Source organism: Saccopteryx bilineata, chromosome 2 (genome assembly GCF_036850765.1).
Source record: "Saccopteryx bilineata isolate mSacBil1 chromosome 2, mSacBil1_pri_phased_curated, whole genome shotgun sequence".
Taxonomy (NCBI): domain Eukaryota; kingdom Metazoa; phylum Chordata; class Mammalia; order Chiroptera; family Emballonuridae; genus Saccopteryx; species Saccopteryx bilineata.
Window position 1 is genome coordinate 314,788,985 of NC_089491.1, and position 12,069 is coordinate 314,801,053.

Here is a 12,069-nt window from a genome sequence, read left to right on the forward strand (position 1 = left end):
GGGGGAATGGTTCCCACCTCAAAGCCAGACAACTGAGACACTGTCACTTCCTGAGTCTGTCTAGACCTCTACTCCCTGGCCAAGGCAGCTGACTGCTCCAATACAATGTTGAGAGAAACAGCAATATGCGGTATCCATTATCTTACTCCTAATCTCAAAGGGAAAGCTATCAGAGTTATGTCACTAAGTACTATGTTTTGCTGTATGTTACGTCCTTAATCCATCTAGAATCCATTTGGTATATATGATAAGGTAAAGGTCCAGTTTCACTTTTCCTGTATAGATGACAGAATGTCTCAGAACTTATTGAATAGTTTTTTTTTTTTCTTTCTCAACTGATCTACAATGCCACCTGGTTTTTATACATACACTCCAAGTGATTACATATGGGTCTATTGTATTCTGTTCCATATATCAACTTCCTATTCTGTTCCATATATCAACTACCTAGCATTGCACCCACACCAGGGTCATCATTACTATCGCAAAGCATTTGCTCTCCTCTGTCTTCCTTACTCTTCTTCAGAAAGGTAAGGTTATTCGTGAGACTTTTCTGTTTTAAATAAATTTCAGAATAAACTTGTCAAGTTCTTTTGTAAAAACCTTTGTGTATTTTGATCAAAAGAGCATTGAATCTATACCTCATCAATTTAAGAATAATAAAACTAAGTCTTCTTATCCATAACATAGTATTTCTGTTTATTTAAGTCTTCCTTAATGTCTTTCTATAAAATCTCAAAAAAAATTTTTTTAGATTTTATTTATTGATTTTTAGAGAGAGGATAGAGAAAAAGGCAGGGGGAGGAGTGGGAAGTGTCAACTTGTAGTAGTTGCTTCTTGCATGTGCCTTGACCAGGCAAGCCCAGGGTTTCGAACTGGTGACCTCAACACTCCAGGTGGACCCTTTATCCACTGAATCTCCCATTAAGGGAAGCACCAGTCAGGCAAGTCTCAATTTTCTGTACATACATCTTACAAAACTTGTATTAGAATTATTTTTACCTGTATTTTGGTTCTTGTTGTATAGAAATAAAATAAACTTCTGTATATTTATCTTATATTTGACCACCCTTCTAAATCTCAATAACTCTAGCACTTAAGATTCTTTTAGTCTTTCAACTTATGTGATCACCTACAAATAATGACAGATTTGCTTTTTTCTTTCTAATTTTCACATCATTCATTTCTTTTTATTTTCTAACTTGCTCTAAGACCTTCCATAAAATATTAAACAGAAGAGGTGATATAGGTACTCATGTGTTGTTCTTGATTTTAAAACACTCCTGTTTCCCAAATTATAATGTTTTATGTATATTTTTTATAGATACACTTTATCAGACTTAGGAAGTTTCCTTCCATTCACAGTTCAAGTGTTTCCTCATAAATTGGGTTTTTAACTTTAAAAAGGCTAACTTTTGGCCTGAGGTTCCCAGACCATTAAGGTATTATGAATTTAAACCCTAATTCAGGCATATTGTTACATGTTCTTGGGGAGAGACCCAGATCCACACCAAGACAGAATAGCTAAATCAACACTACCTTGGGCCAGTGAGCAAAGATTTTGTGGTTCACACTTTCACTGAGGATTCAGCCCTTCAAGGATCCTGCTTTTGCAGTGGAATTAGTTACCTCTCCCTTCCTCACACAGGCCCAAGGAGTCATCTCTTACCCTGACATGGCCATTATAATCTAAGCCCTTTGATTTTTGAGCCAGACAAAGACCCCAGGGCACAAGCCAGACTTTTCTGGTTTTCAGTTACTTGCTTATCTTGGGCCCTCTTAATTTTCCTTACTTTCTTAGGTCTCAGCCATGCATTTAAAAGTGGTGTTTATTAGAACAGACTCATGGTTACCAAAAGGGAGGAGAGTTGGGGGACTGGGTGAAAAAGGTGAAGGGATTAAGAAGTACAAATATGTTGTTACAGAACAGTCATGGAAAGTACATTACAGAGAATATAGTCAATAATATTGTAATAAGTTTGTATGGTACCAGGTGGTTACTGGAAATATCAGGGGAACACTTTTTAAAGTATATGATTGCATAATCACTATGCTGCACACCTGAAACTAAAACAGAATAATATTAAATGTAAACTGTAACTGAACATAAAATTTAAAAATAGCCTGACCAGGCGGTGGCACAGTGGATAGAGCGTTAGACTGGGATGCAGAGGAACCAGGTTCGAGACCCCAAGGTCGCCAGCTTGAGCGCGGGCTCATCTGGTTTGAGCAAAAGCTCACCAGCTTGGACCCAAGGTCGCTGGCTCGAGCAAGGGGTTACTCAGTCTGCTGAAGGCCCATGGTCAAGGCACATATGAGAAAGCAATCAATAAACAACTAAGGTGTCGCAACGAAAAACTGATGATTGATGCTTCTCATCTCTCTCTGTTTCTGTCCCTATCTATCCCTCTATCTGACTCTCTCTCTGTCCCTGTTAAAAAAAGAAAAGAAAAATAATTTAATTAAAGTGGTGTTTATATTTTAAACTCTAAGTATTTTCTTGTGAGAGAGTTTTCAGTTTATTCATTCTATCATAATTATGGAAACAGAAGGCATTTGAAAGTTTTTAATCAATTTGTCATCATGTACTTACTAGAACACTCATCAAAAACAGTTTTAGACTACTGCTGAGTGTAGAAAGCTAATAGTGGGCTCAGTGTAACTGGGTGGAAGATTTCAAAACTCACTCCACAGCTATGGCAAACAAATGCAGTACTGGCATAAGCATAAACATAACGAGTCCAGAAAGCAACTACCACATTTAGGGTCAATTGATTTTCGAAAAGTTTGCCAAGATAATTCAATGGAGAACAAATAGTTTTTTTAACAAAGGGTGTTGGGACAACTGAATATCTACATGCAAAGGAATGAAATTGATCCCTACCTTACATCACTCATAAGAACTAATTCCAAAAGGATCACAGACCTAAATAAGAGCAAACACTATAAAACTCTTATCAGAAAATATAAGGGTAAATCTGTGATATTGGATTGGTAATGCTTTTTTAGAGATAATACCTAAAGAAGAGCAACCAAAAAATAGAAATTCATAACTTAAAAACTTTTGCGTCAAAGGATACTATAAAGAAGGTGAAAAGACAATTAAATGGGGAAAATGTTTGTAAATTGTATCTAATGAAATTGTTAAAAAGATAATACAACTGCCTGATGGTACAGTGGCGCAGTAGATGGAGCATTGACCTGGGACGCTTAGGACCCAGGTTTGAAATCCCGAGGTCGCCAGCTTGAGTACGTACGGGCTCACCAGCTTGATTGAGTGCATGCACGGTCGCTGGCTTGAGTGTGTGATCATAGACATGACCCCATGGTCGCTGAAGGTCACCAGCTTGAGCCCAAGGCTTGAGCAAGGGGTCACTGGCTCAGCTGGAGCACACCCCCCCCCAAGTCAAGGCACATATGAAAAAGCAATCAATTAACAACTAAGGTGCCACAACTATGAGCTGATGTTTCTCATCTCTTTCCTTTCCTATCTGTCTGTCTCTGTCTTTCTCTCTCTTTCTCTAAAAAAAAAAAAAGGACAATACAATTTTTAAAATGGGAAAAGGATTTGAATAGATACTTCAAGTGGCCAAGAAGCACATAAAAAGATGCTCATAAGTTGTTAAGGAAATGCAAATCAAAACCACCATGAGATACCACCTCACATCCACTAGATGGCTATAATAAAAAAGACATGTTTTGGCGAGAAATTGGAGCTCGTACATTGTTAGTATAAATATTAAACGGTACAAGCTGTTTTGGAAAACAGTTTGGTAAAGTTCCTCAAAAAGTTAACCATGGAGCTATCATGTGATCCAGTAATTCTACTCCTAGGTATATACCCAAGAGAAGTAAAACACATGCTCACACAAAAACTGTACACCCATGTTCAGAGCAGCATTGTGCATATAGCCAAAGAGTAGAAACAACCCAAAGGTCCATCAAATAATGAATTGATAAACAAACTGTAGTATACCCTGTAATAAAAAATCACTCAGTCATAAAAAGGAACAAAGTACTGAGATGTGCTATAACACAGATAAACTCTGGGAACATTATGCTACATGAAGAAAAACACAAAATGCAAACATATTTTATGATTTCATTTATATGAAATGTCCAGAATAGGCAAATCCACAAAGACAGAAAGTAGATGAATGGTTTCCAGGGACTGAGAAGAAGAGGAAGGTAGGAGGGACAGCTAATGGGTAAGGGATTTATTTTGCAGATAATGAAAACGTTCTGGAATTAGTGGTGATGGTTGCATAACCTTGTGTATAAAAACCACTGAATTGTACTCTTTAGAATAGTGAATTTTATGTATGTCATTTATATCTCAATAAAAAAAAGAAGTGTTAAAACAATGAAAAAAAGATGCTGGCTACTATTATTCCTATGAGTAATACCTCATCCTTCATCTTTGATCCACAACTTTCATCTTCTACCTAAAACCATGAAAATGCTACAGGCTAATTTGTTGGTTTGCAAGTAGGGTAATGTCACTGTTCTAAACTGGACAGTTGAGTTATTATCAGAAATTTCTCTCTAAAATCCTACTCCATTAGCTCAAGCCTTTCCCTAGAGACCGCCCTGAGTTTACAGGTTTGTGGGAAAGGCTGTTTGTTTGCTGTGGAGGGGATGAGGGCCAAAGGTCCCCTCTAACGCTGTGTGGGACAGCATGGCCCAGCAAGCCCCAGGGGCTGGGCTCTGGAATAGGGTGTATTGGTGACACATAGCAGAGCTTCTCAGTACTTTGCCTCCCCTGACCACTGCAGGAACTGCCGGCAGGAGCTCCTGTCCCCATTTCACTGTCAAGTAACATGTCTACCAGCCTGCCAAGAAGAGGAAGGGGAATCAGATGCCAAGAATCCTCCAACCAGCCCCTTTGGTTGAATATGATTTCACCTGCTGGGTCAAAATGAATTCATTCTGTGCTCTAATACTATGTCAGATAAAAACATAATAGGGCCATCTTTTATTATGAGTTATTTATATGTCTTATTGGTTACATAGTTGGTACTTAGGGGTTCCTGGCTGACCACTCACTAGATCTATGTACTTGGTCCTCTTACAGACTTGGCTGCCTCCAAGGTGAAGACAACACCCACCACCCAGAGTTATTATTATAAGAATTTAATAAAACCACATGAATAAAACATGTAGCCTATTTCCTGGAACATGTCTGATAATTAAAATACAGTAAGTGGTATAAAAGGAATAAAATAAAACTTGGGCAGAGAAGATTGAGCGTAACTGATAGGCAAGTGGGCAAGAGGACAGGACATTTTTGAAAAATGTTTAGTTGCAGCAAAGGCTCCACAAAGGTTAGTTTCTCTCATTTCCAAGATCAAGCTCCCTGAGTGCAAAGACTTGGTTATTTCTCTCCAAGCATGGCGAACTCCAAGCACATTATTTTGCAGAGAGTAGATGCTCCAAAAAACAGTCAGGGGCTGCTTCAACTCAGTAGATTACACCTCCATTGCCTTTCATCTGTACTTCAAATGCACTTGTTACAAATTTTAAATACCTATGTGGTTCTATAATTATTTCAGGTTTGTTAGTTTGGCCTCCCCAAATAGTAAAATTCTTTGGGCCAAAAATACTATTGTTTATATTCTACTCTCTAAGTATACAGCCACTGATTCAATTGGTTCATTTCAAAGCAAAATGGGTGCTGTTTTTTTGGCTGAGACCCAACTGCTCCCTGTGACCAAAGGGTGGGCAGTTGAACACTAATAAGGTCCCTCCCTAAACAGAAGCTGCCTCACTGCAGCCCCTACATCCATTCAAAGCAGTTAGTAGGGTGACCAAGCATCCAGGTTTACGTGGGAGGAGTTGGGACTAACCGCACAGGATGCTTACACAGGAAAGCCCAAGGCAAACGATGTGTTCGTCAGTCTCATCACTAGCTGTGACTGCTTGCTCATCACAGCTCTAAAATATCTTTACAAACTGGCAAAATTCGGTTACTGGCATATTAATAAGTCATGTGGGGGAGACCAAAAAAAAAAAGTAGTAACTGATCACAGAGAATGAAGAATAACTCAGAGCTGTCCAGGGAAAGACTGCCAACATACACCTCAGTCTTCTTCTTCTTGAACCCTAAGAAGAAAAGTAGCATTAAAAAGGCAAGCAAATGGTTAAAAGACTCAGAGGAGTTAAAACGTGTTAAGTGACATATTTTCTTCAATGTGAAAATGCACACACTGCTACAAGCATATCTCCCTCATGAGCGAGGATTCGCTACACTGCACTCAGTCATTCAGCAAGCATTCATCAGTGTTATGGAAGAGGTCCAGTGTTAAGAGCCGGCTGTGGGCATCACAGCCTTCAAGGGGGGAGCTCACTCTCTGGGAGACACCAGGAACCCAGTGCTGTCAGTGAGATATTATGAAGTGTCTAAACCAAGGACATTGTGTTTCAGAGTTAACGTTAAGCTGAAGAAGGAGAGGGGGGAAAGAGGGAAGGAAGGAAGGGAAGGAGGGAGGGAGGGAGGGAGGGAGGGAGGGAGGGAAGGAGTAAATGGGGAAGGAAAGAAGGAAGGAAGGAAGGAAGGAAGGAAGGAAGGAAGGAAGGAAGGAAGGAAGGAGGAAGGAAGAAGGGAAGGAGGAAGGGGAAAAGGGAAAAAAAGGGGAAAAGGGGGAAGAAGAGAAGGAAGGAAGAAGGAAAAGGGGAGGGGGAAGGGCGAAGGGGAGGGGTGGGAAGGAGGGTGGAAAGTGCAGGAGGGTGGCAGTGCAGGAGGGAGGCAAGGGAACCAGCACATGCAAAGGCAAGGAGATATGAAAAGGCTTGGCACATAGCAGAAACTGTGTGTAGCTGGGAATAGCCAGAGTGCACATGGCATGAGAGTGAGTAATAAGAGAAGAGGCAAGGCCACATAATGAAATCCACTGGCTGCAAGAAGTGGGTATAGGGTTTTAACCAGAGAGGCGACATCAACACAGCTGGGCTTTATAAAGATCACTCTGGAGATGGTGGAGGTTGAAGTGAAAGAAGGTAAGAATTAAAGAGAAGCATAGAGTTAGGAGCAGCAAATGCAACAATGACTGAGGGTGTGCACCATGGCAGTGACAGGGGGACACATCTGCCATGTGTACAGAAACGTGGCAGCTGACTAGAGCAAGAGTAGAATCTAGGCGGAACCCAAGTTTCATGCATGGACAGAAACTGAGTAGGTTAACTAAGATACACGTATAGATGGAAGGTCTCAGCACCAGCCAAACCCCCAGGCTAACTCATCTAGAGACTTCTGCTCCTCCAACACCATTCTTCCCCAACAGGTCAGCAGAGGGTCAGAAGTCACTGCTGTTCCAGGACCTGTCAAACACAGGCCGCAGTGTCTTACCTCCCACGCCCAAACTCAAAGGAGTGTGAGCACAGGAGGCAGGACCCTGCACAGGCCCCACCCCCAGTTCTGATGAAGGGTTTCCCTTCTTTCTCCCAGACTCAGGTTCTAAACCAGGAAGCCTTCCACTGAACCTTTGTCATTGTTAATCAACTCCTGGGGTTGACTCCTAAGCTCTAGGCACCGTGAGGCAGGAAGAGAAGGAAGAGAAGGCTGTGTGGTGGAAGGAGCCTTGTTTATCACAAAAAAGGAAGCGACTTACATGCTGCAGTTTCTTCCCAACAGGATCTCCTGCAAAGCAAACCAGCCACAGTTAGAGGAGTACCAGGATAATTCACCAGCACATAATTACTGAATAGGTACTGTGGCAGTCAGAATAACGAGCCCCTCCCTAAGTGGTCCACATCCTAATCCCCAAAACCTATTAAGGATTCTAGTCACTGGTTCCAATGTGGGGTTTCCACACAACCAAGCAATACTCCAGACATCAGCTGATGTCCAACAACTAAACTCAATTCTGACCTGGAGAGAGTATCAGATTCCATAGGTTAAGGACTCAGTCCTACACGACTTCCCCCCCCCCCTCCCCCCCGTTCAGATGCCAGTCACTTGCAAGCCCAGGTTATCATCTGTGCTTCCAACTGACAGGCTATAGATTGGAGGTTCCCGAGACCTCCTCCTTGGGTTCAATCAATTTGCTAGAGCAGCTCAGATTTGTAGCCAGATGGAAGAGGTGCTTAGGACAAGGCGTGAGGAAAGGGCACAGAGCTTCCACGCCCTGCGGGTGAGCCGCTATCCCCAAATCTACATGTTCACCAACCCAGAAGCCCTCCAAAACCTGTCCTTTGGGTTTTTATGAAGTCCTAATTACACAGGGAATATTGATTAAATTATTGGCCATTGGCGATTGGTTCCACCACAGCTTTTCGTCCTTCCCCAGGAGTGGGGAAGAAGAGGGATGGACCAAGGGAAAATTTCAATCCTCAAATCATCTGGTTGGGTCCTCTGGCAAACAGCCCCCTTCCTTAAGGGCTTTCCAAAGTTATTTCATTAACCATAAGGTACACTCATTGACATTGCTCCCCTCACTTAAGCAAGTCCAAAGATTTTAGGAGGTCTTTGCCAGGAATTGAACAAAGCCCAAATACATATTTCTTACTATAAGTCACAATATTATACCTATGAATATGTTAATTTCATGGCAAGGGGAAATTAAAGTTGCCAATGAGCTGACCTTAACCATAGGAATCCTTCAAAGTGAAAGAGGGAAACAGAAGAGAGGGTCAGACAGAGATGTAACAACAGAAGCAAGAGTAAATCAATGTAATATGACAAGAATTCAACTACTATTGTTGTTTTGAACACAGAGGAAGGGGGCCACAAACCAGGGGATGCAGGCAATCTTTTCTAGAGACCAGAAAAGGCAAGGAACTGGTTCTCCCCTAGAGCCTCCAGAAGGTATGCAGTGGATTTTAATTTAGCGAGATGCGTCAGACTTCTGGCCTACAGAACTGTAGGTTGTATTGTTAAATCACCAAACAAGTGGTAATCTGTTATAGCAGCAAATAGAAAATAATTACCATGAGCAACTTTAAAACCACATCCACCTCTGCACAGTGTCAAGCCTGTGGCTAGAATGGAGCCTTTGGAGTTAAGATAGATATTGTTTTTTAGTCCAGCCCAGAGACCTTGAGCACATTTTATCTGTCAAATGAGGAACAAAACACCTGTGCCCTGGATCACAAGGGTGAAATGTGGTACTGTGCTTAAAGCACATGCCCTGTATTAACCCTTTGAGTAGTATGAACGTTCATGTACGTCCTCATGCCTCCTGACCACCCAGAGTACGATCATAACAAAAATTTTTATTTTAAAAATGTGGCCTGACCTGTGGTGGTGCAGTGGGATAAAGCGTCAACCTGGAACACTGAGGTTGCCGGTTCGAAACCCTGGGCTTGCCTGGTCAAGGCACATATGGGAGTTGATGCTTCCTGCTCCTCCCCCTTCTCTCTCTCTCTCCCCTCTCTCTAAAAATCAATAAATAAAATATTTTTTAAAAATGTGTAAGGCAACATTTAAAAAAGGCAAATGTATATTCCTTTGTTTCTGTAAATTGGTTACCAAACACACATGATTTTAAGTTAATAAAACTATAACTGGAACTAATTTCATTTTTTGAAAAAAATACTCCTGGGGGTCAGCAAGCATGAAAAAAACTCACTACTCAAAGGGTTAAGAGCTCAGTAAACGGTAGCCACTGGGTTTCATTTTATGTATTTCACCAGCCCTGCCCTATGACCCTGTGGAGTGTTATCTTCTCAGTTTTACAGATGGGAAAGGCAATGCTCACATGAATAAATAAAACGTGATTATATTCACGCAACAGAATATTATTTGGCAATATAAAAGGAATGAAGTACTGATAAATGCTATGTCATAGATGAATCTCAAAAACTGGCACAGGCATCAGATGACTTATGTAAGATTATAAAAGAGGCCTGACCTGTGGTGGTGCAGTGGATAAAGCCTCAACCTGGAATGCTGAGGTTGCCTGTTCAAAACCCTGTACTTGTCTGGTCTAAGGCACATATGGGAGTTGAAGCTTCCTGCTCCTCCTTCCTTTCTCTCTAACTCTCTCCTCTCTAAAATGATAACAACAACAACAAAAAAAGATTATAAAAGATACTGAAGTCTCTGACTCCGAAGGTTTGGTTCTTTTCCTACAAACACAGAGCTGTCAAAGTCATTTTAAAGGTTTTTTTCTTTACTTTAGAGAAACATAAATTAAAACATTAAATTTTTAAAAATGGTAACTTTTTCCTCTAAATTGTTCCTAGCTGTGGGAAGAAACAACAGCTTTGGCTGCAACTAAATTCAAATAAAACTAAAAGTAGTTAAGATAATTAAAAGATGTAAATATGGATATATAAAAACAGAGAGGTTTATGGGCAGAATCAGGGTTACTGGTGTTAGTCTCAATTTCCTGGTAATCCCCAGAAAGGTCTATAGCCTTTTGGAGCAGGGGAGGCACCAACATCTCTCAAGCAAAGGCCCAGAATAAATCTTTCAACAATGCCTTTTGGGGCCTGCCAGGTGCTAACAGCTAATATGCATGGTCTCATTTAATTGTTAAACACTAAAAGCTAGACATTATAACCCCATGGTAAAGATGAAGTCCTGGAGGCTCAGAGACAATAATCTGGTAATTTGTCTAAAATAACTTAATCTATGCTCATTAATGAAAAAGCCTGTTTTTGGAATCCAGACCACATGACTCCAAAGTCATGAGTTTCCACTCTATTGCTGGGTCTGGAGAAGTATCTTACTTGTTTTTGTTATTGTTGTTGTTTTAAAGAGAGAGAAGAAAGCGTGAAATATCAATTTGTTATTCCACCTATTTATGCATTTGTTGGTTCATTCTTGTATGTACACTGCTGACCTGGGATCAAACCCTCAAGCTTGGAGTGTCAGGACGATGCCAACTGAACTACTCAGCCAGGGCTCTTATTGGTGCTTTTAAAAAGACAAGGACTATATGAAGAACCCATATAAACCAATAACAAGAAGATAAAGAAACCAACTGGAAAGTGGAAAAACAATCTGATAGACATTTCTCCAAAGATAAACAAATGGCAAATAAGCACACAAAACATCATAAGTCACTAGGGAAATGCAAATCACTTTACACCCACTAGGATGGCTGTAATAAAAAGGACAGGCAATAATAATGTGTTGAGGATGTGGAGCAACAGGAACCCTCATATTGCTGGTAGGAATGTAAAATGGTGCAGCCACTTTGCAAAACAATTTGGCAGTTTCTCAAAAAGTTAAACAGAGAATTCCACATGGCCAAGCAATTCCACTCCTGGGTATCTAATTAAGAGAAATTAAAACAGATATCCACACAAAGACTTGCTCATACGTGTTCAGAGCAGCCTTGGTCTTAATAGCCACAAAGTGGAAACAAGCTAAATGTCCAACAACTGGTATGTGAATGAATAAATAAAATGTGATTATATTCATGCAATGGAATATTATTTGGCAATATAAAAGGAATGACGTATTGATAAATGCTATGACATAGATGAATCTCAAAAACATGATGCTAGAGGAAGGAAGTCAGACGCAAAGGCCACATATTTTATCAGTCCACTTTCTAGAGATAGAAAGTAGATTAGTGGCTGGCTGCCTGGGGTGGAAAGGAGGAGAGGGGCATCAGTTGCGATTGCCAAGGGGCACACGGTTTCCATTTGAGATGATGGAAATATTCTAAAATGAGATTGTGGTGGTGATTGTACTGTAAATGTATTAAATACCTTGTATTTGTACACTTTAAATAGGTGAATTTTATGGCATGCAAATTATACCTCAATAAAGCTTAAAAAAAAGTCAAGAAACATTTTCAAGATTGGCTGGTGTAAGCAAGCATTTCTTTTGCCATTCCAGTTCACAAAGCACCACTCACACAAATGAAGCCGATGGGTGGCCAGGATCGCCCAGTCCCCATGGCTTGTAGTGAGGATTTAGAAGCTTGAGCTTCTGTGACACGTTTAGTTTTTTTAAGCTAAAACATTTTAGTAATGCTTCAAAAAGTAGAGGGATGGAAAAGGTCTCTTCCAACGTAGAGTGCCCCACAGTTCTGCACAAAGCACTCCCCACCTGCAGAGCTTCAGTCACTGCTGTTCGCTTCCACTTACCACTCCCACCATCCCCACCAAAAAATT

The 12,069-nt window shown here is 40.7% G+C and overlaps 1 protein-coding gene across 1 annotated transcript in view; it reads right to left on the bottom strand.

Annotated features, from left to right (window-relative positions):
- The window catches only part of TDRD10 (tudor domain containing 10), a 62,523-nt gene that overhangs the window by 49,508 nt on the left and 946 nt on the right, over nt 1-12,069 (bottom strand). The window contains 1 exon segment of the mRNA XM_066257331.1: nt 7,608-7,636. Coding sequence (XP_066113428.1) covers nt 7,608-7,636 — 29 coding nt within the window.